Raw genomic sequence first — 27,893 nt, 5'->3', positions numbered from 1 at the left:
GCCCGCGTCAGTGAAGTTGTTTCGATATCTTATATTTCTAGTTTATTTTGTTCTGATGGATTACTCAGGCATTAATGATCGCCCTCACTGTTCTAAGAGAACGTCACCCGGGACTGTTAAAAGCCGCGTATAAGCTTTGGAAAGCCTAACTATGAAATGCATAGCATGTTTGACATGAAATATCTTTTTATTTAACCGCTGAATTTTTGTCTTTTTTGAAAGATTGATGAACTTTAATGTACACTAAAATAAGTAAAAGGTTTTGTTGTGGGTGTACCTAGCCTGTAGCAGCAGTATCGGAGTATTACATATCGTCGCCCGCTAGCCAGAAGCATGAATGTGCAATTTTTCCGATTTTGTGTTAGAGGCCTCTTTGGATTATATATATCGGCACTCTGATATTTCGGAATGTACCTAGCCTTTTGTAGCAATATAGGAGTATTACATATATGTTGTATTCAATAATCGAAAGTAACTAAATTTAAATTTTTTCTTGTTACACTTATGCTGTTCCTTAATGTTTTTTTTCTTTTAGATGACATAATTCGTTTACGACAACAACAACAGCACATTATAGACTCCGATGAGTATGAAGACGATGATGAACCGTCTTCATCTTCTTCGATTCGTCCTAGACGTAATCATAACGTGGTCGAAGTCGAGGTCGATCCAACTATACAGCCGACGAAAAAGCTAAATGGAGTGCGTCGCATCAATGACGCTGCCGTTATAGAGCGCAACACCAATCGGAGGGAAACTAATACAATTAATTCAGAGCGTTTGATCAGTTTTAGCGTAGAACGCGTAACTAATGCCTCCCCTATTCACTCAGCTTCTGATTTGCAAAATAGCCACGACAATCCGTCAATATTATCAGGCGAATCATCGTCCACCATCACACCAATAATAAATAATACTTTATCCAGAAACTTGGATTCAACACAACTACCTCAAACACAAAACTCCGAAGCGCTATTCAATATTTGTAATATGAGTGATAGCATTACTAACAATAACAATAATAACAGTAATATTATTAATAATAATAATAATAGTAGCGGCAGCAGCACAGGCCAAATGGTATTACCAAATCGGCGTCGTCGGGCTAACGTGGCGCCATTGGACAACTACTCGAGTCATTCGAATTCAAGACTTTCAAATAGTAGTTTTCCAGATGATGCAATAGAATCGTCAACCTCATCATGCTATGTCAACGATGCAGTTCCTACTGCCAACGAAAATAATATGATTGGAAGCAATAATTCATTAAATGATTGTCGGCATGCCACTCCCATTTATACAACGCCATTGAAACGTCGAAGAACTGCTATATTGGGGACGCATAATAGAGAAAATGATTGTGATCCTGATGTCAATGATGTGAAATGGAGTCAATCTCATAACATTAACAACAGCAACAATAATAATAATGTGATACATAATGACCATGACTATCCAATTAGTAGTAATCGAATTCGTAATATGTACATCAACAATAACAACAATTTCCATTGCAATATCGATGAAACATCTACTCTTATGGATAATTTACAAAAAACTAATTATACAAACACAAGCAATGGTTGTAGCAACAATAATAACAGCGATGCTAGTCACAATAACCAGATAAATGACGAAGAACATGATCACGCTCAACGCCAACCAAATATCGCATTGGCACTCCGTACACCAGACAGTGGCATTAGTATAGGTGCTAACATCACACCCTACCATACCAGCATAATTTACCCCAGTTCAAGCGATTCGACAAGCAGAAGCTGGCATCAAAGAAATTGTGGTGTATCCAGCAGCGATGGAGATGCAACACCAAACAGTAACAATAACATCAGTAGTCATCGTTTGCTGCCTCTTATTGAAGAAAATACAAATACACCATTGAATTTATTTCAGCTAAAAATGGCTCGCGTACGTCGCAATTATCGCAAAAAATTTGCCGCTGAAGAATCTGATGAAAGTGATTAAATCAGAAAAAGGCGAATTATATACATATACATACATACATTCATATATACATAAATACGAAATAATACATACACATGTAGGATAGACATAAATAAACATATAATATTAATACATACATCCAGGGTGACAAAAAAATTAAGAAGTTTTTCTTATACAACATTTATTATTGACCCATGAAGAAGCGTAAAGCTATGAATGTAGCGAATGCCTACCTACAAACGATTGAAACACTATTTCGCAGACTAAGTAAGATTTTTCTTGCTTGCTATAAGGCAGACTGATAGAAACCTTTGCATTGCTTTCCTAGAGCTGGTGGAAAACTTGCCATATCCATATCCATATAAAACAGCTGATCCAACCAACCTTATGGAAATTAATGTAAGAGGTCCATGAAGCCATACCTGCGCCCTAGCCATTACCATACCATAGGAAGCCAACTGTTTTTTGGTTTTTCGCCATATCCAAAACTTGTAAATATGTATTGGAATTGGTGAATTTTGATTAAATGCCTTATTAGGATTTTTTTATAATTTTATGGATTTGTTTATTTTTTATGAAATTATCACATTCTTATGTTACCCTTTCACGCATATGGGTCACCGGTGCCCCAAAAATATTTTCTTGTATAGCATTAGATACTGAATGTATACATCAATATTTGCCAAGTTATCACAAAATAAATAGAGAAGCAGTTATATTTAAGCCATGAAATTCGCATTGCTCTAATCCTTCAATCGCAGTTTTAGAATCAGAAACTATCTTGAACCGATTTTTATTGTAAGTGTTAGCTATAATAACAAAACGAGAGCTCTTGACAATTAAACATGCTGGAAAATTATCAGGAAAACATGATATTCGAAATTCCTTTATGTTTCGAGTTTAAGTCGCAAGTGAACCCAATTTCTTGTTGGGTCTGTAAGAGATCTATTTAGGGTTTTCAAGTTTTTCAAGCTAAAATATTTAATTTAGGTATAGAGGAAGCTATTTTAGTGTTCAGAACGTTTGCACATGCCAGGACTTAGTTATAAACGTGAAATGATTAAGGCACAAATAACCGATGCAAATAGATATAAAAAAAAAAAAATAAATGTAAGGCGCGATAACCTCCGAAGAGATCTAAGGCCGAGCTTCTCTCCCAATTTGCGTCGTGCTCCTCTTGATTTTTCCCTACAAATTGGCCGGACGGGACCTACATGTTTTATGCCGACTCCGAACGGCATCTGCAAGGCAGATGAGTTTTCACTGAGAGCTTTTCATGGCAGAAATACAATCGGAGCGCTTGCCAGACACTGCCGAGGGGCGACCCCGCTTAGAAAAATTTTCTTCTAATTGAAAAATCTTATTTCTAAAATATTGATGTTGCTTTGCCCGGGAGTTGAACCCAGGGCATACGGTGTGATAGGCGGAGCACGCTACCATCACACCACGGTGGCCGCCAAATAGATATAGTTAAGTGAAAATATAGCTATGGCTCTGTCATATATATCCTTTGTGTTTACCTGGCATCGATGACGCTACACGTAAAAATAAATTTTTTTCTGTGTATTGGACTAAACCAATTTTTTTAAATTGAGCCATAAACAAAAAATTAATTGCTCAATTTTTTCGAAGTTAGACCCCAAAACATCGTTATTGGGTTTCGAAGTTCGAAATTGAACCTTTGGTGATTTATTTCCAAGTGAAGATTAATCGCGAAAAATATTTTAGGCGACAAAAGCGTAAATTTTCTGGAGAGCAAAAAAAGTTTAGTATGGAAAATATGGAATTTTTTTAGTAGAAAAAAACTTTTCAGTTTCAATTTGTTAAGCATCTATATTTACTGTTAAACATTTTTTCAGTAGAAAAACTGTTTTATGTTCAATGGGATGAGAACACTTGAATATTCATTTCATCATGACCATTGTGTACAAAACATGCGCAATATCTTATGCGTCAACTGCCTGACAGGATGTTCAACACGGCTACTTTTTAGCCTTTTGGCAAAGAGGATTGATATAATAAGAGACGTCAGTTCGATTTTCATTTGTAATGTACCTGATTGGCGGGTATTAGAAAATTACCTTCTACACATTTTTTAAGAAATTTATTTTAATATATATTGTTATTGTTGGAAGGAGATGAATGGTTTAATTAATACAATACTTTAAAACAATCAAAAATACCTCATGAAAATGTGTAGAAGCAATTTAAAATTACCCCTCCAATGGGACATTACAAATAAATTTCACAAAAAGTATGAACTGACGTCTCATAATATATTATGACGAATTTACTGAAATTCAGACAAGTTCGGTTTTTGTTGGGTTTACCGCCAGCCCAATTTGCCCTGCTCATCTCGAAATATCGCAAAGTGCCGATTCCATGAGTTCGCTGATAGTTGGCAAGAATTTGCCTGTGATTAGAATCACTAAGTCATTGGCGTACGCAACTACCTTTTTTCCTTTTCTCCTGCAGATTTCAAGAATTTCATTGACTACCAGTATCCAGAGTAGAGGCGATAGCACCCCGCCTTTGGGGGTGCCTCTGGTGGTCATTTTGCCAATAGAACCAGTCCTCAAAGTCGCGTTGACAACTCTACTCCTAAGCATATAATCAATCCCTGCAACTATAGAGATTTGGGTTCCATATCGTGAAAGGGCCACTAACAAATTGTCATCAATATCATCTTACGGGAGTTCAAGATTTTAAAATTTTCATGCATACCCTGTCCGACTCAAAATTGTCCGCTAAGAACTTTGGCTATAACAGTTTTTTTGAAAAAAAAAAAAATATTTTTTGGGTTTTGAGGAGTGTTTTGGTGAAAAAATTTATTTTTTCGCCATTTTTTTTTTTAAGGGTTTCTTCAGAAACGTGCAAAATTGTTGCCGATGAAAACGAATTTGTCGCACTTAAAATTATGCGATAAAAACGTTGGCATTAACAGTTTTAAAAAAAATTTTTTTTTTTTGGTTTTTGGGACTTGGTTGGTCGAAATCGATTTTTTTCATTTTCAAGGCTGCAAATCATTTTTTATGTATATGTTTCCGTTAGACCCACAAATAAGTATACCAAAATGATCAGGGGACGAGCTAAGTTGATTTAGCCATGTCCGTCCGTCCGTCTGTCCGTTTGTTTGAACGCAAACTAGTACCTCAATTTTTGAGATATCTTGATGAAATTTGGTAAGCAGGCATATTTTGATGGGGGATTTGACATTTGTCGGAATCGACCGGTTCGGACCACTATAGCATATACCTCCCATACAATCGATTGTTCAATAAGAGGGGTTTCGCCATTTCTACCCCATTTCTGCCTCATTTTAACAGCTAGCAACATCAAATTTTACCACAAGCTTACGTATTGGGCATAGATTGTTGTCTGAAAAAATCATCAAAATTGGCCTAAAAATTGATTTCGACAAAAATGATGAAAATCCTCTTACCTGAAGGTTGTATGGGATATATATTATAAATATGTCCGATCTTGATGATTTTTTCAGACAACAATCTATGCCCAATACGTAAGCTTTGATGTTGCTAGCTGTTAAAATGAGGCAGAAACGACGAAAACCCTCTTATTGGACGGACATGGCTAAATCAACTTAGCTCGTCCCCTGATCATTTTGGTATACTTATTGGTGGGTCTAACGGAAACATATAGGCATTTCCACGGGAACGGACGCGACATTTGTACGCTTTTAAGTGCGTCCAAAACAATGAAGACAAAGTAAAAGTTTATATATATTGATATTGTTTTAAAGGGCTGAAGGAGTGCTAGATTTTAATATATACGGGAAGGATCTTTTAGAAATAAGTACGTAGTTATAAGCAATTATAAAGTGATACGGACGCGACAAAGATTAGAAGTTTTTTTGAGGCGCATTCAGAAATATACAAAATTCTGCAAATTAAGGATTTTTATATATATACAATATATATGTTAATAAATGGGAACAGATGACTGTTATTCGTAGGTTTATGAAATATGATAATTTTCTTAGTTTTTTTAATTGAGTAGAGTAAATACGGACGCGACATAACGGACGCGGCAAAATTTTCCATGAGCTAGGAAATAGAATTTTTTTCATTATAACACTTCAATTTTATTGAAAATAAAAACTCAAGTAACATTATAGTAAAAACGACTTAAAAAATTAAGAAGAAAGTTATTAGTTTTTAGTATGGTCTATTTTAATTATTTTCTTTAATGAATAGGCGCTCCGAGCAACTTCAATAAATTTACTGTCGAAATATGAAAACCAATGCATACTTTTAACTCCTTTGATATTTGGAACATTTTGACATAACTCTGACAGTTGATTAGAAAAACTATCAATTTGTGTTCCAGAGATATACAAAATGTTAACTCCATCAATGTTGTTCTAAGCACATTCATCGAAGCATAAGGCATCACCGAGAATGATATTTCTTGCTTTAACGGTTTGCCAGACTTTTCGTTTAACTACAGCACCTATTCCGTCTACAAAACCTTTGCCATGTGAAGTGGCGAAAAATTCCACTCGTAAGATTCCGCAATGAAATTCAGCTGCAAGTCTTGGAATACTAGAAAGAATAAATTTATTTTTGAATTGGGAAGTGCTTCTATCAGAGAAAATATAAATGCTGGTAACTCCTTTGTACTGGTTTTGTAAGATATTGATAATTTTGGAAATAAAGCAGTAAACGTCGAATTTAATGTGAGTCAATCTATCACTGATAACAGCATAGGACTTGGTTTCACCAAGAACCCAAGCTACGCACGTAAACACTGTTACTTGGCTCTAACTAAAGTGGGCATCTTGAATTTCGTTTTGGCATGTCAAGCGATAATTTTCAGCAAAATAAACTTGAATAACAATTTCATTAGCTGCTAAATTTTTCTTTTTAGTTTCAAAGTAATTTTGTTGAGGACGTTTAACAAAACAATGCATTTTAAAAGCTGGTAGCTGAATCTCTACATCATGAATTAAGTCGCTTAATGGACCAATAGTGTAGTTTAAAGTTATTCGGTCGTCTACTTTTCTCCACTGTTTCCATTTGATTTGCGTATTAAATTTGTTAATAAACTGTATTGGAACTAGAGCGTCTTTTATCGCGTACACAGCTGTCACAAGTATTAGCCATGCACTTTTCATTCATAACGTCGCAGCAAACTGATGTAAGAAATAAATCAGCTTTGGCAGGAACCTGCGGTATAATCTTTGCACAGCCTTCTAGTAAAAAAATAAAATTTGCATGGTACTTACAGATACACATATTGTGTCGTAAATTATTGATTAACTGAATGTGAGTTGGCTTAGAACGAATAAAAATAGTTTTGCAACTTTTTCCTCGGTATATGCGGCTCTGAAAAGTTGAGATGCTTCTGTTAAGGTCAGAAGCATAAAACTTGTGATACTACTTTCCCATTGATTAGCATTGTATCCTTTCTCCCAGGAGCTTGAACGCAGATTCCATCTTGCAAAAAGAATTTTTCAATTAATTTTTCACGCATCTGGCTTTTTGATGACTTGGAAGTATTTTCATCCATCGTTTCTGTTGACCTAAGATATTTATTGCATAGATTTGAGGATAGCTATTTTTCCATTCAGGTTTTTAGGTAACGCACGCTCAACTTTTTTCATTGCTTTTCCCATCGTTTGCTTACAGCTGTAAAATTCGCAATTCAAATTATCAATATTATTTACGCTCTCTTTTTGCCGCAAAACTTCCTGTCTAATATGGTCCTTTTCTTTCTCCTTTTCTAATAAATTGCTATTACTTGCCATTTTTTGCGATAATCTTTTTCGGTACTCTTGCTTTCGTTTAACTTCTTTCTTCTTGTATTCCTGCCATTTCTCGACGTTTTCTTTCATTTTCTCTCTATATTTCATTGTTATTGCTGTTCTTGTTTCTTTTGCCGTTTTTGTCATCTATAAAATTTTACTCTTGTGCAATTTCTACTTTTTTTAATATTTAAGGTTTGCGGCAACGGACGCGGCGAATTTCAAGCACCAATAAATTTTATTAATGGTTTTTGCCGAGAGTCAATGGCTTCTTTTCTTAAGTGAAATAATTTATTTGCTTAAAGTCTGAAAGCAATTTACACTTCAACACTTTGTGCACTAATAATAACAATAGATCCTGTTTTTCGGTAACGGACGCGAAATACGAATATAAGTAGAAGTAATAAAAAAAACTATCGTTATTCGATCTCCACTAAGTCTGTCTGCTTGTTAAACATTATGTTACTATCAGTAGAAGATTTTTAAATTATAAAAACATCATAGTATTACTGAATTAATAGAACAGAAGGCTGACTTTTAATACGTGCCCAAAAATATCGAGATAAGTATCAAAAGACGCGTATTGACCTTGATAACAATAATTCGAGAAGATGGAAATAAAAGTTTTAGTTCGTTCAAAAGATATTGACGAAAAACCCAAAAATGACCTCGGGTCGCGTTGACGGCCTTCAGCCGAGCTTATAAAAAATTACCCTGTCCGGTCCACCCATGAGGTGGGATCAAAATTAAATGCATGTAAATTCCCTTTGTACACAAAATCTTTTTAAGTGCACAAAAGCATTACAACAACCACTTGAAAATTGCCAACTTCAACTCCAAATATCTCCGGACAGAGATATAATTTTTCTTTTCCGCCTTTGAGTTATTGTTGTCGAGGTCACCTCTCTCGATATTTTTGGACGCGTATTAGCAGTAGACTCCTGTTCTGGACTTTACCTGAATAAGTTAACATGCCCAATGAGTACATTTCGTTATGACATCTCCATTATTTAAATGACATTTTTACGTGCATCGATTTAATAGTCGAGGTTTTGACGTTGAACGATGAATTTTGAATTGGTTTAGGTTTCGTATGTTCATAGGTTTACGAAAGTGCACGATTCCTTGGTGTTCGTACTTTTCATAAAACCTATGTTCATAGTTAATAAATTCATCATAAAATTAAAATAAATGTTCTAAGGAATTATGCAGTTAAGTACTTATCTGATTGCTTCCTATTTCTACTAATATTTTTCGAAAATTCGCAAAGAAACAACACAGTTAACGGATGTCAATTCGATTTGGAAGCAAAATGGCTGCATTGTCAAAAAATGTGTCTGTCGAGCAAACCTCTTATGATTGAATCATGGTATTTAACCAAGTGTGATTGAGTTTGAATTCATACGAATCCACAATGTAAAACTCCGTCATTTGCGGTTGCAACATCAAGAACATTGTGAATTCATACAAGTGGCGAATGTTTGATAAAAACGTTCACAATAGCAAACAGCCTCGATCACCTGTTCAATCGCTGTTCGATTACTTAAATCATTTGCGTAATCTGAATTTATGTTTATGTGCGTGTCTGTTGGCCTCCGTCTATCTTTGTCAACCGTAGAATGCATTATATATTGTCGGCAAAAAGCGCCCGCGCATCTTTTCGCATCCGACAGCACTTTATCGATAAAGGCGATTGAAATTTTGTCGTTGTGCTTAGACGGATTCGATAGGGACTTTACGATGGATCAAAGTTTACCTACACCTGCAGAGAGGTTACAACCACTTAGGTGCTCCTCCCATTTCGCCCGCTTGTGTTCATCCACAATCAATCTCATGCGTTGGTTTATATCCCTTATTAGGTGGTCGCCGCGATCGAGCTGTCTTATAAGGTCAATTTGCGGCTTCCGCCGGAAAGTGAGGCCGATTTTTGGGAATTCTACCGGCGGGAATGAAGCTAGTCGCGGCGGATTCAGCGACCTTGCTGAAAGCACGATCCCCTTGGCGAGCATCAGTCGGGATAGGGAGGGCAGCAAAGCGGTTGTCTGTAAAGAATTTGTATTCATCCCACTTTCCTTTTTTTAAGTTTATGAAAGTGTGTTTTTCTGTGATGACGAAGTCGGCGGTACGCTCGAGCGAAATAAGTATTGGCAGGTGGTCGGACGCCAATGTTACCATCGGCTGCCAGTTGACGCAGTTTACGAGTCCTGCGCTCACGATTGATATATCCGGCGAACTGTGACAGCTTCCTACCATACGTGTGGGTCGCTTCTATTTGATCCGCCAACATCTCACCCCTACTGTTTGAATGCCATAGATCGTGATGGGTATTGAAATCGCCTAAGATAATGCGATTATTGCCAGTGAGTAAGGCGCTGATATTAGGGTGGTATCCCCTGGGGCAGCAGGTGGCAGGAGGGATGTACATGTTGATGATTTCTAGGTTTGCATCGCCTGACCGGACAGATAGGCCTTGACGTTCTAAGACACTGTCCCTGCGGCCGATGTCGGGATCAAATATATGATATTGCACTGAGTGGTGTATGATAAACGCGAGGCCGCCTCCATTTCCGCTCGCGCGATCTTTTCTGTGGACATTATACTCAGAACAGGTCTGCAGAGCAGGGCTTGCTGTGAGTTTAGTCTCTTGAATCGCAGCATGCGGATGTTGTGCCCAGTTTATCCATTACAGTTTAACTGCAGAATTCTGTAGTGCAACGGGGGAAACGTCGTCACTCTGGGAGTAAGTGACGGGTGACTAGGCCCGGGTTGTGAAAGGCTAGGACGCAACAGCTGTTGTGGCCCTGTGATTGGACGTTCTTGGGTAAGCATTGGGGTACCCGGTGTATTTGGGTACCTGGCAACATGGCGCAATGAAACTCAACGGGTGGTGGCCGTCGCGGAGACCAGAACATCTAAGAAAGTAGCACCGTCTAAGGCAGGAACTGCATTGGGCGGATGTCGCAAACATATGTATATATTCTGTGCTGGCAAACGGTGCAAAAGGAGGTAGGGACTAAGAGTCTGTTTCCTTCACCTACACGATTGCTGCCGGAAAAGAGTGGGGGGAGAAGACGGGGGCAGGGGATAATGCTCAGCATTGCTACCGACTCTACTACAGACATTGTAGGTATGAGGTGGAGCAGCCGTATGAGTTGTGGCACCGTGGGGCGCGAGCAGCAGCGGGTACTTGTTGTGGCTTGCTGAGCAGCGGGGCTGCTGGAAGGTAGTGGGGGCGTAAGGCGTAGACTACGGGACGCCCTTGGGCGTGAACAGCAAGGAGCAACATACGATTTATAGAAGTTACGTCGAAGTCTGGTTTTGGGATCTAGTCCAGAACAACCTGTCCGATGCAACCGTTCCTTACACGAGACACACTGACAAGAGTATGACCGCCCTAAAAAGATTCTTTTCCGGCAGACGCAGCAAAACCATTTCTCAGGACCGGGGTCAGGAGAAGGACCCGGATTGGGTTCGACACCTTCCCGGAGCAAGAGGTTATGGAGTAGTCCCGCTGCAAGAAGCTGCTGGGAGGATGACAATTTGTGGGAGGGACGCAACAAATTAAATGGGGTTACACTGAAATGACAGTTCTTGGTCGGGAAAAATACCGAGTCGCTCCGGTACATACAACCGACTGCCTTGGGAAGCGTGTTTAATGTGGTCATATAGGTTTGCAGTCCTTGCATGACAGAAGGAAATATTTCTCAATTATGTTTGTATCTATATATATTGTGACGAATGTTACCATCTCTAAGGTTATTAAATAAAGGCACAACAACATTTAAGCAAGCTACATAATCACATTAATCATCATGTACACCCATACATACAAGCAGCAGAGAGATACTCACAAACACGTAATCATCAGCTACTACTTCGCTCACATATACACACGCATATGGTTACACACTACAAATACACGCGCGTATGGCTGATGACCAGGTAGAGGATTCTGGAAGAAGAAACGTCTAGACATTTGGGAAGGGAGTATAAAAGCAGCAGAAGTTGAGTAGTCCGGATTCAGTTCGATTTAAGCACGATATCAGTTGCGAAGTGAAGTTTAATTACGAAGTACTTTCAATAAAATCCATTTTGTAATACAGAATATTCTGTATTACAAAATGGGCTTTATTAGACTACTTTGGAACTACTCCGCAATTAAACTTCACTTCGCCACTGATAGCGCGCTTAAATCAAACTTAATCCGGACTACTCAACCTCTGCTGCTTTTATACCCCTGTCCAAATATCTAGACGTTTCTTCTTCTAGAATCCTCTACCTGGTCATCAGCCATACGCGCGTGTATTTGTAGTGTGTAACCATATGCGTGTGCATATGTGAGCGAAGTAGTAGCTAATGATGACATGCGTTTGTATCTCTCTGCTGCTTGTATGTATGGGTGTACATGATGATTAATGTGTTTATGTAGCTTGCTTAACTGTTGTTGTGCCTTTATTTAACAACCTTAGAGATGGTAATATTCTTCACAATATATAAATCAAATTCTGTGTGGCTGTGTGTTACCTATGGAAACGTATTTCCCACATTTCGATCATCACCAAATTTTGGCTATAGGTTCTTCCACCAACGGGTAGGTTTTAGGCTAAAAATAATTTGGATAGATAAAAGGGGCGTGGCACCTCCCATACAAATTAAATCTTTGGTACGCCATAACTCTGAAGGTATACATGCCAGAACATTGAAATTCAGTGAGGAGTTATATGAGGTCAATCCCTAACAGCACCAAGAAAATGTGGAATTGGGAAAAAGGGGGCGTGTCACCTCCCATACAAATGGAATATATCACACTGCATATCTCTGGATATAGTAATGGTAGGATAATTAAAATTGGTAAGGAGCTACATGACGTTAAGTCCTAACACCTCCAGTAAAATTTGGAATTGGGAAAAAGGGGCGTGGCACCTTCCCTACAAATGGGATTTTTCAGAACTATGGCTGCCGTACAAACTTAGGTTATTTTAACACCTAAAGTTTGACTGCATTGTTGAGTTTGGCTGCATTCCTTTTGGATGTTTAGTAATCTGCCGCCGTTAAACAATTTGTTAGCTTCAGTCTATCTACATCTTCTATAAAAATCAAATCTGTGTGTGTGTTCCCTATGGAAACGTATTTCCCACACTTCAATTATCACCAAATTGTGGCTATAGGTTCCTTCGATCAAGACGAATGTTTTTCATATTTTAGAATTAAAAATTTTAAAGTTTAAATTTTTTTGGCTATGCGAACGAGCAATTTTAGCTCCAAAAAAGATCGAATCAATGATCGCATTCAAAACCAAATTCCCGGTGAAGTGACGAAATATAAATAGATCGACACAGTTACAGATGAACATCAAATTGTGAATTATCCAATTGAATTTCTAAACTCTTTAGAACCACCTAGAATGTCTGCGCATATATTAACTTTGAAAATTGGCTCACCAATCATGCTTCTTCGGAATTTAGACCCACCAAAATTGTGCAATGGAACCAGACTTTGCGTAAGAAATTAATGCCGAATGTAATCGAAGTAACAATCATCAGCGGTAAAAGCTAAGGTGAAGGTGTGCTCATACCACGGATCCCAAGGATTCCTACAGATTTGCCATTCAATTTTAAGCTCTTACAGTTTTCTGTACGCCTTGCTTTTGCAATACAAATCAACAAAGCACAAGGACAATCGCTTACTGTTGCAGGATTAAATTTAGAGAGCCCGTGCTTTTCCCGTGGCCAGCTATATGTTGCTTGATCTAGAGTAAAATCGTTTAAACGAAAATTTCACCAAATATGCGTACAAAATTCAATTCAATTTAGAGAACAATAAACTAAATTATCAACAAACAAAACAGAAAAAATAACCCAACATTTATTCGATCTCGGGCGTTACAACGTACGCCGGGTAAAGCTAGTATAATATAATTAATAGACACGTCAATTGCACAGCTCTAGAATATTTTTTCATTTTTTATATTCCTCCTCGCAGTTTAAGGAACGTTCGTTTATTTGAAAGAACAACGCATTATACGAATTATGGTGGTTATGAGCCAATTACTAGATGCATCAAGCTTTGTAATACCTACTCTAATTAAATTAACTTTAATTTGAATATTGATAGGCTTAAATTAAATCTGTTTTGTTATTTAATTAATAATTAGCTTAGAAAGTTTTCTATTATGCCATATATGTAATACTCCCATATTGCTAATAGAAAATGCTCGCAATGTGTTTTGAATTCGAAATCAAAACAAGATAGCCTATACAATTTTTGTAATTGTAGCAGCATAAGTGTGACAAAAAAAATTTTTTATTTAGGTACATTCGATTATTGAATACAAAAACAAAAACGTTTAAACAACAATATATCGGCACTCTGATGTTTGGGAATGTACCTAGCCTTTTGTAGCAATATAGGAGTATTACATATATGTATTATGCCAACTAGTCTGTTAGGATTTTATTCTGTAGACTGTATTAATAATAATAATAATAAATAATAAAATATAAATCGTTCCCGAGATGGTCAGGCTAGTACCTTTATGGTGCTCTGTTACCGGAACGTACCGGATCTATATCCGGAAAAGGACCCTCAACATCGATAACATTCCCCAAAGCCTTCGGGGAGTGTCTTTATCGTTAACACAACACCAACAACAACATATAAATTTTCTCAAAAAACCTCGTGCGGAATTCAAAATACATATATTTTCGGCCGTACTAGAAAATTTTTTCAAGGTTCTTTGCATAGTCCGCCATGGTATTTTGCTTGCGATAAGCCGTGAGGGATACCGAATGAGCAGCTGCTAATTGGTTTAGATGGCTGGGAACAGTTGGCCGTGATATGCACGTTCATCGCATTTAATTGAATCAATATTTATATAACGAATTTAAAGTGTTTATTTTTATTTTGAATTTGAACTTAATTCTTATTCTAGTCTTAAGCATACGAGTTGTCATAAACTTAAAAAACTAATAGCTATTTTTAGCCTTAAATAAGCATATGCCGATTTCTTGAAATTTTCTAAATGCTCATAATAGATAACCACTACCGAAACTCCGTAGCATGTTATTCCTAAAATTGTGTGGCATAATTCTGATGAAGATCTAATAAATATGTTCCCTATGTAAATCAACACAATATTTATTACTATATAAGGGATCAAAAGACCAGAGTTGCAGATTCCATTTTAATTTGTAAAGATGATAAAATATAAAATTATGTATAGACCTGCAACAATATTATGAATTTACAATATAATGTGTACATAAAACAATTTATAACGTTACTATTATTTGATACTCAGAGCCGTTTTCTCAAATAACTTTGAGTACAGTTGTTCCCATCTACTTTTTTAAAACTATTCTGCTTTTGAAAATACAGTTTTTGAGGGGTTTTCCTCTAACTAGGTATCAATTTAGACCATCGACAGATATTTGAGACAATTTTCAATTAAAACCGTAAAGCTTTTCCATATTTGATTTTTGAGCGCGGCTAAAAATGGTTCCAATAGTGCTCATAAATTACTAAATTTCTAAAGTACTATCCAAATTTTGTAGTTATTCTGGAGCATTCATGTCGCTGGGTTTAAATGGTAAGTTTAAGCGGGTACACTGATCTATAACGTATTTCTCCAAAGTACAACCGGCGCTGAAAAAAATTAAATTTTTAATTAAAAAATTAATTATTGAATTACGCATGAATAAAATTAGATATCAGTAATTTACCCGTAAATTTCATTTCCTTTTACATTGTATTCATCGCAGTTTTGAAAAATTAGCTGGATATCTTTCATCACTTCCTCATTGAGCTGGTACGCACCCATATTCAATTTTGATTTAACCTTTGCCAAATCCATAGGAGTTTTAATAATTTTGTAATAATCTGGTACTTCAGCTTGTGAAACGGGGCGCGTAAAGGGCCATGCAGCTTCATGCTTCATAACATCATCAAGAAGTTCATATAGTGCGGCACTGTTAAGTGGTAAATCGTCACCGGTACGACGAATTGAACGCCGCTGAGAGGTCGATTTAGCTGATTCACGTGGACTCCCAAAGCCATTTTGTAAGGAATTACGTAAAGATGGACGAGATTTACGGGCACGTTTCGCAAGTGGCTCAGAGTCTTCGTCATCTTCGTCGCTTGAAGAATCCAACACATCTCTACCATTACTTTTTGCACTTTTGGGGGACCTTTTCTCATTACCGTTTACAGATTTACATTTAGAGCAAATGAAATTATAACGTGGGGCTCTCTTCATATTTATGCACTCTAAATGGAAGCTGTCTTTACAACGGATACATATTAAATCACTGCCATCGTATGAGCAAACAACGCAAACGTTATCATCCCTGTTGAAAACAATATGTGAAATTAAAATAGTTTGCTTTTGTGACCACAATGTTTTGCAAGAATATAGACCCTATAGAGAGACCAACGAAACAAATCGACATCTAATCTTTTATCATTGTTGTTGCGAGTCTCCGTTTTTTTTTTTCTGAAAGCTACAGCGAACAATTGCGGATGCGTGCTCACCAAAATTTAGATCCTGATCAAACGTCACACCCAAGATTTTGGGGTGTAGGACAGTCGGTAGCGTAGTGCCATCGACGTGGATGTTGTAGCAGTGCTTCGCCTCACCTAACAGCCGCGACAGATCACAAATTGTCATCAATATCCTCTACCGGGAGCCCAAGATGTTTCAACAGGGGTGGACCATAATGAAAGGGGTGTTAGAGGCGTTGGTTCCACATTACAATTAAAGAGATGGTTGGTGTCATGTGGGGACACATTGCAAGCGGGGCATACATTTTGTATGTCGGGGTTGATTCTGGATAGGTAAGAGTTTAACCTGTTACAGTATCCAGAACGAAGTTGAGCAAGAGTGACACGCGTTTCCCTGGGGAGTATGCGTTAGCAACTGCAACAAGACTTAGCACCTCGGGCAGATTGCAATATATATATTGATAGTCAGGCGGCGATTAAGGCAATATTATCACACAGTACTTCCTCAAGAAGTGTTCTGGAATGCAAAGAAGAATTGGAAAAACTTCGCTCAGGCCGGACCTTATATCCATACTGGGTTCCCGGTCATAAAGGGATAGAAGGTAACGAAAAGGCCGATGAGTTGGCAAAGTAGGGTGCAACACTAGCTGAAACGGCGATAGAGGTCCCAATACGTTTGGGAGAAATTCAAAGGAGGCAGGAGTTGCATATGATCCATTAAGCAGGAAAGACGTGGAGAAAATTGTAAGATCATGTGCAAAACCTACGATATTAGACTCACAAAGTGGCTCATATCTCTGAAAACAGAAAAGGCTTAAAACTCACGATGGGCATATTAACTGGACACTGTGCTCGTGTCATGCGCTCGCCAGGTCAAAGCTTAAGTTATGAAGGGAGACAGAGTTGCCAGATCTGGAGGCAGCTATTAGGCTAGGTCCCAGAAATCTTCTAGTATTGCCAAGAGGACGGAGTTATTCTAAACAACAAGTCCTGTTGTTGTTGTAGCAATGCTCGCCCCACCTAATAGCCGCGACCGATCACAAATTGTCATCAATATCCTCTAACGGGAGTCCAAGGAAACTTGCCGTTTCAACAGGGGTGGACCATAAGGAAAGGGGTGTTAGAGGCGTTGGTTCCACATTACAATTAAAGAGATGGTTGGTGTCATGTGGGGACACATTGCAAGCGGGGCATACATTTTGTATGTCGGGGATGATTCTGGATGGGTAAGAGTTTAACCTGTTACAGTATCCAGAACGAAGTTGAGCAAGAGTGACACGCGTTTCCCTGGGGAGTATGCGTTCCTCTTCCGCGAGTTCTGGATATTTTTCTTCAAGTACTGGATTCACCGGGCAATTCCCGACATAAAGGTCCGACGCCTGTCTATGGAGTTCACCAAGGACCTGCTTGTGTTTTTTCGCTTCATACGGCTGGGTTCTCAGGTGCCGTATTTCCTCAAAATGCTTACGGAGATGACTCCTTAGGCCCCTAGGCGGTGCTGGTTCGTCAATCAGATGTCTGTTGGGATGCCCAGGTTTCTGGGTATTCAACAGAAACTGTTTGGTCAGCATCTCATGTCTCTCCCTGATGGGGAGTATTCTCGCCTCATTATGCAGATGGTGTTCTGGGGACATAAGAAGACAGCCCGTGGCGATTCTGAGAGCAGTATTTTGGCATGCCTGTAGTTTCTTCCAGTGGGTAGTTTTTAGGCTTGGCGACCATATGGGTGACGCGTAGCACGTAATCGGCTGGCTAATTGCTTTGTATGTGGTCATGAGCGTTTCTTTATCTTTTCCCCAGGTACTGCCAGCAAGGGATTTGAGGATTTTATTACGGCTCTGAATTATCGGAACAATTGCGGTTGCGTGCGCACCAAAATGTAGATCCTGATCAAACGTCACACCCAAGATTTTGGGGTGTAGGACAGTCGGTAGCGTAGTGCCATAGACGTGGATGTTCAATATGGGGCGTCCATGTTGTAAATAAGGTCGCGGAAGATTTAGTTGGTGACAATGCCAGGTTTCGCGAGGCGAAAAAACTGGAGAGATCAGGGAGATAGCCGTTTATTTTATTGCATAGCTCATCGATCTCTGGGCCTGGGCCTGTGGCCATTATTGTGCAGTCATCGGCGTAGGAAACGATTGTGACTCCTTCCGGTGGTGAAGGTAGCTTGGATATGTAGAAATTAAACAAAAGTGGGGATAGGACACCACCCTGTGGCACCCCTTGTTTAGTTCTCCTTGGTTTTGATGTTTCGTTTCTGAATTGCACCGATGCCTGCCGACCACCCAGATAATTTGCGGTCCACCTTTTAAGACATGGGGGAAGGGTAGACCCTTCCAGGTCTTGCAGTAACGAGCCATGGTTGACCGTATCAAAGGCTTTTGATAGGTCTAGCGCTACGAGTACTGTTCTATGGTGGGGGTATTGATTCAAACCGCAATTTATCTGGGTGCCAATGACATTTAGCGCGGAGGTAGTGCTATGGAGTTTTCTGAAGCCATGCTGATGAGGGGCTAGCTGCAAATGTGCTTGGAAATAAGGGAGCAAAATGGCTTCAAGCGTCTTTGCCACTGGCGATAGGAGAGATATCGGACGATATGACTCACCTATGTTAGCTGGTTTCCCAGGCTTTAGTAGCGGGACCACCTTGGCCATTTTCCATTTCTCGGGTATGACAAAGGTGGAAAGAGACAGGTTGAAGACATTCGCTAAATATTTGAAACCCTCTTTCCCTAGGTTTTTAAGCATCGGCATGGCTATGCCGTCTGGGCCCACTGCTTTGGATGGTTTAGCGCGACCAATGGCGTCCTCAACCTCTCTAGCGGTGATGGCGATTGGTGACGCGCTGAATTTGTTTTTATGTGCGTGTCTATTGGCTCTCCGTCTATCTTTGTCAACCGTAGGATGCATTATATATTGTCGGCAGAAAGCGCTCGCGCATTTTTTCGCATCCGACAGCACCTTATCGCCAAAGGCGATGGAAACTTTGTCTTTGTGCTTAGTCGGATTCGATAGGGACTTTACGGTGGACCAAAGTTTACCTACACCGGTAGAGAGGTTACAACCTCTTAGGTGCTCTTCCCATTTCGCCCCCTTGTGTTCGTCCACAAGCAATCTGATGCGTTGGTTTATATCCCTTATTTGGGGGTCGCCGGGATCAAGCTGTCTTATAAGGTCGCGTTCCCTCGCTAAGCTCGCGGCCTCCGCCGGGAAGTGGGGCCGGATTTCGGGAATTCTCCCGGCGGGAATGAAATGTGCCGAGGCGGATTCAATGACCTTACGGAAGGCACGCTCCCCTTGGCGGGCATCAGTCGGGATAGGGAGGGCAGCAAAGCTGCTGTCTGTTGCAGATTTATATTCTTCCCACTTTCCTTTTTTGAAGTTTATGAAAGTGCGTTTTTCGGTGACGATGAAGTCGGCGGTACGCTCGAACGAAATAAGTATGGGCAGGTGGTCAGATGCCAATGTTACCATCGACTGCCAGTTGACGCAGTTTACGAGTTCTGCGCTCACGATTGAGATATCTGGCGAGCTATGACAGCTTCCTACCATACATGTGGGGGCGTCTCCGTTTATTGTGCAGAACGTCGTTTCTTCTATTTGATCCGCCAACATCTCACCCCTACTGTCCACCCGCAAGTGCCATAGGTCGTGAAGGGCATTGAAATCGCCTAAGATAATGCGATTGTTGCCAGTGAGTAAGGCCTCGATATTAGGGCGGTATCCACTGGGGCAACAGGTGACAGGAGGGATGTAGATGTTGATGATTTCTAGATTTGCATCGCCTGACCGAACAGATAGGCCTTGACGTTGGTACCTGGTTGTGATTCTTACGTTTGATCAATTAATAAAATTAAAAATAAATAAGTAAACACATTTTTGTAACACTGTGGACACATTCAGTCTATGTGAGGTCCTTATTGGCGGCCTGTTGAACCTAACCTAGCATATATGTATTATTGCCTAGCCACTGGCGACGGAGATGGTATATAGACTGGTAATTATATAAATATAATTGATAAAATTCGTATGAAAACTTACTCATCTTGTTCTGATCCATCTTCAGACTTTTTCTTATCATCAACCTCATCATCATCAACATTTTCCTCTTTATCACTTTCATTATCTTCATCGTCGTCCGAATTTTCATTGTCATTTTGTTCGGTGTTAGAATCTTCTTCAGCTTCCTCATCACTATCTTGTACAGCCTCATTATCATCAATGACCAATGCTTCTTCAATTTCATTCGACTGTAAACGTTTAATACTGCGACGCCCATTACCACTAGCACGTCCCCGTTCTCGTTCACTTTCTTTTGTGACAAACACCATTTCATCATCAATGCTTTCCTCTATATCAAATACACGCTTACGCTTTTGTGTAGCATTTTTACGTTTATTTTCTTCGTTCTCATTACGTAAACCCAAACGATTGACACAGCGTTTACAATACCAATTACCCTCAGGAACAGTTTTCATCTTGGGTTTCATACAGAACATATGTGTGCCGCCATTACATTCGTCACATAACAACATTTTATCTTCATCACTTCCGCGTCGACATACTTGGCAAAGAGATTTATTAGTGGATCGTGCCCACAAAATGCAATCGTGTAGGATATTTAAATGAAGAAAAATCTAAACGATGTAAAAGAAGATTATCAAAGCAACACAAAAAAAAAATCAAACAACAAGATTATCAAAGTGGGAATCCAAAGTAATTTGATAAAGTTACCTGTGAAAAACTTGTACTCTCCATTAAAGATGTTTCCCATTGCTTTAATCTATCTGCACCCCGATTTTGTTCCTTTTCAAGTAGTTCCTTATTTTTAACGGCCTTCAATGGTGCACCAAACGGCTTCTTAATAAAGCGACGTTCAATTGCTTGCTCTACTTGCAATAGTGCAGACGCACAGTTACGGACATGTGTTCTTATTGTATTAGAATCATGCAATGAGATAAGCTCATCACCACTATCTTCTGAGTCAATTTCCAATGTATCGCCCAAAGTATCACCCGGATCTCTGAAGGGCTTATTAGCATATGCACCGCTTTCTTTTATATCCATTTCAATATCATCGTCTCCCTCTTCTTCTTCATAGTCATCCCCATCGTTTGCAATAATTTTATGGTTATTTGCACCCCATTGTAATTTAACTTGTGAATCATATTTTAGTGATTGAAGATCAGACCTCCATTTTACCATGTCTTTTACCTTTAATCGACCTAGATCACCAGTATAGATGTCGCTTTCGAACTGAATAATTCGATCAATAAGCGCTGCGAGCATCACTTCATTTATGTCTGTATCCTCCGGAAACCCAAAGTTTGCCTTGTTATATTTACGATTAGTTTCCGACATCATTGTCGACTTGAATTTGCGTAATTGATTGCTATCTTCTAGTGTTAGTAAATCCTCTGGACATTTACGACAATGATTAACAATTAACTGACGAAGAGTTGTTAATTGATCTTTAAGGTGAGACTCACGTTCGCCTAGTGGATTTAACGCTTCAATTAGTGCATCAATGTCATCTTTATCGTATATATAAGCCCATCTTTGTCTATCGGCGTTCCGCTCATCATGAACTATACAATTTCTCGGATCACCCGTACACATAAACAACTGATATTGGGATGGAGGTTGTTTTATTGCTGTTTCAATTGATTGTTCTTCATTTTTTGTAGATGTTTCCTCTTCTTTACCATTCGTAATACCATTTACAAGTAGATTTTCCTTGTCTTCTTTGTTTTCTTTAGCATTGTTGATAGAATCTACATTTTTTGCAGATTTAGACGCTTTTTCGGCTTTAGCTGCCTGCTTATCCTCGTTTGTGTACATTTTCATTAAGTAAGCTCGCAAATCTTTTCGATTTTTCGGTAAATTTGCCAGATTTGAAAATAGGGCATTTTCAACTGTTGCATTTTTGGGAGGTTCACACAGGCAAACATCTAAATTGTCGGGTGTATGCTCAATAAAGATGCCCGGCATTGATTCCAATACGTAATATTTACGGTAGGCACGATCCATTCCCAAATAAACCATAAAATTAAATAAAGAAGAGTTGAAACTTTGTACTTGCTGCTCGAACTTTCGACGTTCACGTTCAGATTGTGCCAGCAATTCTGCAACCTTTTTATTTAATTTTTCTTCCAGCTGTTTTTTCTTTTCGATATCAGTTTTTATATATTCTTCCATGCATTGCTGGTTAAATTCATTCATTAAAGTACGTTTTTGTGTTTGAAGATTAGACAAACGCATATTTTCCGTTGCTAATAACATTCTTAATTCAATTCGTGTCGATGACACCTGTTCCATTCGTTCTTCAATCAGACTCAACGAACTTGAGTACGTTAATATTTGGGATATTAAACAACGTAAAATACGTAATATATCAATGTATGGTAGCTGATAAAATGTGTATAATTTTAGTGCACGTAAGATATGTGGATGACGCATACGCAAAGAAAGTCCTGGATCCTCCGATGAGGAATATCCGTTTCGACATTTCATGCGCCATTTCTCAACACGCTCTCTAACCACAGCTCCAGACGATAACAAATGCAGACGTAGTACTTCACTAAGTGTCAGCGAATCAATTGGTAATTCATTTATCTTAAAAGAGAAATGGCGTTTTGAATAAAAATGTGCTCGGGTTGCCTGAGACATTGTTATTAAAGGTTCTTGTTTACGCGATTCTTGACGTAAAAGCAAATAATTAACGGTACACTCATCCTCTTCCTCCTTCTGCATGTCGAATACTGATCCAAGAAGAACAAGAATTATATCTGATAATGGTCCCGCCACCTCGCGTACGCTAAATGCCCGCGACATATCATAAAAGCTCAAATTGCCTGGAAACACGTCAATTCCTGATAAAATTGTTGGAAAAGAATGCATAAATTCTCGTATCATGAATACATCACCGAGAAACTTAAGGGGTATGTAAGTTTTAATAGTTTTATATAAAGGGAGCAAACGTTGATCAGTACGCTCCAAGTCGTCAGTCTTAGTAAGCAAAGCTGTACATTCCGCTTCAACACGCTCTATTAGTTTTGCTCGCTTCTCTGCTTTCTGCCGCTCCAATTCAGAAACGCGTTTAAGTTCTTCCAATCTTTGTTGTTCTTGTTCAGCAACACGCTTTAATAATTTGGCTTCACCATCAGATTTTTGTAGTCGCTTTTTGTCTCCCTTAGCAACATTTTTATCATTTTCTACTTCCCCATCCTTTCCAAAATATTTGTTCAACGTGGATTGCTTTTTTTTACTAGTGTCTTGGGTTGAAGTGATTTTCGATGGCTTAGTTTTCGACGGAGTAAAGTGTGGCATTTTGCCGATAAATATATTTTGGAAAGTAACTTTATGGTCAGATACATATTTTTTGTAAGATTCCGGCTTTGGTCGTAATATACCATCCACACGAGTAATGTTATCTTTAATGAACATATGTACGTTCTCTGTTGTAAATTCGTGTCGTTGACGGCGTATATTATCAAAAGGTACAATAATATCTGCCTCGTTTTGACCTTTTTGGCGCAACTTGTATTGAAGTTTATCTGTCTCCTCATACACACCGTTGGCGGGAGGAGTTTTGGTATGAGGTACAATGCCGATTACCGTATATGCATGATATTTTGTAGTCTTGTGACAAGCGGCTACTTCTTCATTAATAAAATATCGCTTGCGTATAAATTTGAATACAAGAGCACTGAGGGTTTTCAGCGATGACTGTTTTGAACTTTCAATAACTAACATTACCGGTGCTCGAAGACAATACTTGAAAAGTTCCATTTTCTTGCGCGCCCGTCGCTCGCTTCGTAACGCTTCTGCGTATGTTAGATTCTCACGTCCAGTGGCCTCACATTGCCAAACTGTGGAGTTAATTACCATAACGTGACGAAAATAGTCCCTGTAAAAAAATAAAGTCAAAGGATTTATTGCAGGCGATATTAAGTGAAACTTATTATGATGGTGTTGTTTTAGTAAAACGTAACTCCGTCCAACAGGCAAGACTACTCAATAATACAAGTGAAGATATCACGAAAGTAGCACTTTAAATAAAGTTGGCCCATTGAGAAGCTGGTGCTAGAGACGTTGTTTCCACATTAGAGTTGCAAAGATGATTAATGTCACGTAAGGATTCTCAATGAGTTGTAGACTGAGTTGGCCCTCATATGAAATGAAAGAGTTAAAAAAAAGTCCGCCTCTAAATTCAAAGCTTATATTGTAAGGGTTTCGGAAAGATTTATTTTTATTTTTTTTTATCCTTCCTATTGTAACTAGGTTAATTGACATCCGATTTTGAAAGTTTATATATATTATTTTTATCTTTTCCAATGTCTTTTTTTTATAGAGCCTCAATATAAACTTTAAATTTATTATTATTATTATTATTATTATTTATTAACATTATTAAAATAAATTAACAAGTTAATATGTCAAATGAGCATTAGCTGCCAGGGCTATCCGCTCGATGGGAATTAGTTATATCGAATAATTTTTTTTTTTTGTAAGTTTTTAAAGTAATGTGCTTTAATGGCTTTGACGAAGTTATTGATTGAAGTTATGTTCGCTTTCGTGGGTATTTTTAGTAGCTCAATCCAGTTGCTTTTTAGGTAGCGTCTTCTGGTTTCTTCGAGGTCGGGTCATTCGGTGAATATATGTTTAGTGTTAGATCAGTTTGACAAAATGGGCAAGACGGTTTTGGTTCTCCAGATAGGAGGTATTGGTGCGTGTGAAGTGTGTGACCAAGACGAATACGTGAAAAGGTTTTTATGTGCCCTTTGGGAATATCTGTTGGATAATTTGGGGTTTCCGATATTAGGTTAATGCTGCTGTAGTGGTGGTGGTGGTAGTGTTGCAATTCTTGCGTGCGTTCATGGCGTAGATGATTTAAGATGAATCGCCGGCTATCTCCTTTCTCTATGATGTTGCATGTCGTTACAGGTGCCAGAAGTACTGATTTAACGGCTAGGTCTGCTGCATCGTTGCCGGGGATACCTGCATGTCCAGGTATCCATAATAGCCTGATTTTTTGCTCATTATCGATTAGCATATCTCTTATTTTGTTTATTGTCTTTGAGCTAGGGATTGGATTTTGGACTGCTTTAAGAACCGAAGCACTGTCGGTACAAATAGGGATCTTAGAGGCTTTTTCTTGCGCAATCGTAATTGCGTTATAGATAGCGATGGCTTCTGCTGTGAACGAAGATGATGTTTCTGAAAGGGTTTGCATCTTTAAAATGAGACCTTTTGCGTCGACGACGGCATAACTGGCCGGAGTGTTGTTAGTTTTGGAACCGTCTGTATAGCAGAGAATCCATTCCGCCGCTTTATAATAGGCTTTGCGTTCTTGGAATTTTTGGCGTCGGTGGTGCAACTCTTTTTTTGTGCAGATAAACTAAGATCGCAGGATATTTTTTTAATGGCCCAAGGCGGGTTTGCTGCTTGGTAATTTTCACCAATCCAGGATAGTCCCAGTTTGCTTGCGGTGTCAAGGACTAAATACAAGGTAGACGGTATTCTCGGCGTTTTATTGTTAAGAATTATGGAAGATATGTCGTAATCGATGACCGAGTTTGAACAGAAAGTTACCTTTTGTACCAGCCTAGTATGAATATCGTTTGTTCTATCCTCTAATGAGGGTAAAGCAGCTTCTATCAGGATGTTTTTTATTGGTGTTGTTCGGAAGGCGAAGACGCATGCCCTTGCTGCCTGGTGATAAATGGAGCTAAAGATATTCAGCGTTGATTTTGGAGACTTGCCATATAGATACAATCCATAGTCTATCTTACTTAATACTAAAGTTTTTGTTACGTATCTAAGAGTGTTTATGTGTACTTGACATCTTGTACTTGAGAGGTATGTTATTAAATTTACCCTGGCAGCTAATGATTTCTTTAGTTTAATACAGTGATCTTTCCAACGGTAATCATGGGAGAATATGACACCTAATATTTTTAATTTTTTAACGTTCTCAATTTCTGAGTTGTGAACAGATATTTTGTAGTTGTGATAATCACATCTACGTCTTCTACAGACATGAAAATTTTTTGTTTTACCAACAGATATTTTGACTCCAGAGAGGTCAGACCATTCTGATATGTTTTTTAAAATATCTTCGAATATTATTTTTGTCTCATCTGCTTTATTCCTCTTACATAGAATATACAGATCGTCTGTGTACAGACAGTGATCTACCGAGTTGTGAAGTTTTATGATTTTGCTTATCTCGTTGAATGCTATGGAGAATAGAATAACTGACAGGGGGGAGCCTTGAGGAACTCCATTGTGTAAGGGGTAACTATTGGAGAGTGAGTTTCCAACTCGAATTCTGAAACGTCTGTTCGATAGAAAAGATTTTACAAAGTTGAAGATTTTTGGGCCTACTTTCCAGTTGTGGAGACATTTTAATACCACGTGTGAACCGATACGGTCAAATGCCTTTTCGAAATCCACGGAGAGAATTGATACATGTTGACGTGCTGATAGAGCTTTGCATATGTAGTGCTCGATGTGGAGAAGAGCGTCGGTGCAACCTTTTCCTGGCTTGAAGGCGACTTGGCAATGGTCGGTAAGTTGGAGTGTTTCTAAAAACCATGCAATGCGGTTAGCTATTATACGCTCTAAAACTTTGGATAAGCAAGGGAGCAGGGATATTGGCCTGTATCCGTTTGTGGAGAGGGGGTTATTATTTGGTTTAGGTATTGGGATTATTGTTGCAACCTTCCAGCTTTGCGGTATGACGCTGGAGTCAAAAATGGAGTTATAGAGGCTTAACAACCGGGATTTAGAATAAGGAGATAAAGACTTTATCATCTTATAGGATACACCGAATCCGGGAGTTTTTCCTTTAGCTTTCCCTAGACATACATTTAATTCCGTACTAGTAAGGGGGCATTTCGTCCCACAACGAGAGGGCAGCAAAATGACTGTCTCATGAGGGTATTGCAGCTCAATTTAAACCATTGCGAGGCAGCCCAAGAGCTATTATCCCAAACAGTCTATGAAGGAGGATATGACATAGTGGTATTCTCTGAACAATACAAAAATCGCCAGGAGCAGGGTTGGCTCTCAGATTCAGCAGGGAAAGCCTCAATTTGGGCACCAGGGAAATTTCTCCCACAGGAAATTATGACGCCAACGGTAGCAGGATTCACGTGGGCAAAAATCAACGGTATATACGTCTTCAGTTGCTATGCCCCTCCGAGCATGACCATCGCCGAGTTCGAAGACATGATATACGGGATCACCATTGAAGCACGAGGTAAACACCCGCTTTTAGTGTGTGGAGACTTCAATGCATGGTCATCTGTGTGGGGAAGTAGACGAACCAACGAAAGAGGGAGAGTTCTCCTCGAAAGCCTTACTTCTTTGAGGCTAGAACTCCTAAATGAACCAGGGATATATACCTTCGATACAGGTACCAGACGATCCATTATAGATCTCACCTTCGCTAGCAGCAAAATAGCAAGACGAGCAAAATGGTCCATAAGCAACGTCTACACACACAGCGACCATAAAGCTATTAGCGTAGAGCTGCTCGAAACTCCACGAACGGTAGCAGCAAGACATCGACAAAGTAGGAAATGGAAACAGCACCTTTTCGACCCACAAATATTTGACATTATCTGGAAGGACGCCATAGTACGAGAATCGCATGCGG

General features: G+C 38.9%; 2 protein-coding genes across 11 annotated transcripts in view; one reads left to right on the top strand and one right to left on the bottom strand.

Annotated features, from left to right (window-relative positions):
* LOC137238498 (uncharacterized protein DDB_G0287625) overlaps positions 1-2,125 on the top strand; it is a 172,416-nt gene extending 170,291 nt beyond the window's left edge. For all 9 annotated transcript variants that reach the window (XM_067763565.1, XM_067763567.1, XM_067763566.1 and 6 more), the window contains one exon: positions 536-2,125. In XM_067763565.1, coding sequence (XP_067619666.1) covers positions 536-1,983 — 1,448 coding nt within the window. In that variant the 3' untranslated portion in view covers positions 1,984-2,125. The remainder of the gene's footprint in view (positions 1-535) is intronic.
* Positions 2,126-14,595: 12,470 nt separating this feature from the next.
* The window catches only part of Acf (ATP-dependent chromatin assembly factor large subunit), a 115,040-nt gene continuing 101,742 nt past the window's right edge, over positions 14,596-27,893 (bottom strand). For both annotated transcript variants that reach the window (XM_067763559.1, XM_067763558.1), the window contains exons 2-5: positions 20,963-24,137; positions 20,270-20,865; positions 15,448-16,071; positions 14,596-15,370 (exon numbers count right to left, since the gene is read on the bottom strand). In XM_067763559.1, the coding sequence (XP_067619660.1) occupies positions 15,280-15,370; positions 15,448-16,071; positions 20,270-20,865; positions 20,963-24,118 (4,467 nt within the window). In that variant the 5' untranslated portion in view covers positions 24,119-24,137 and the 3' untranslated portion in view covers positions 14,596-15,279. The remainder of the gene's footprint in view (positions 15,371-15,447; positions 16,072-20,269; positions 20,866-20,962; positions 24,138-27,893) is intronic.

The sequence above is a fragment of the Eurosta solidaginis genome, chromosome 1, assembly GCF_040869045.1.
Source record: "Eurosta solidaginis isolate ZX-2024a chromosome 1, ASM4086904v1, whole genome shotgun sequence".
In the NCBI taxonomy this organism is placed as follows: Eukaryota; Metazoa; Arthropoda; class Insecta; order Diptera; family Tephritidae; genus Eurosta; species Eurosta solidaginis.
Note: the sequence above shows the minus strand (reverse complement) of the source record. Positions and strands in the feature narration are given on the sequence as shown.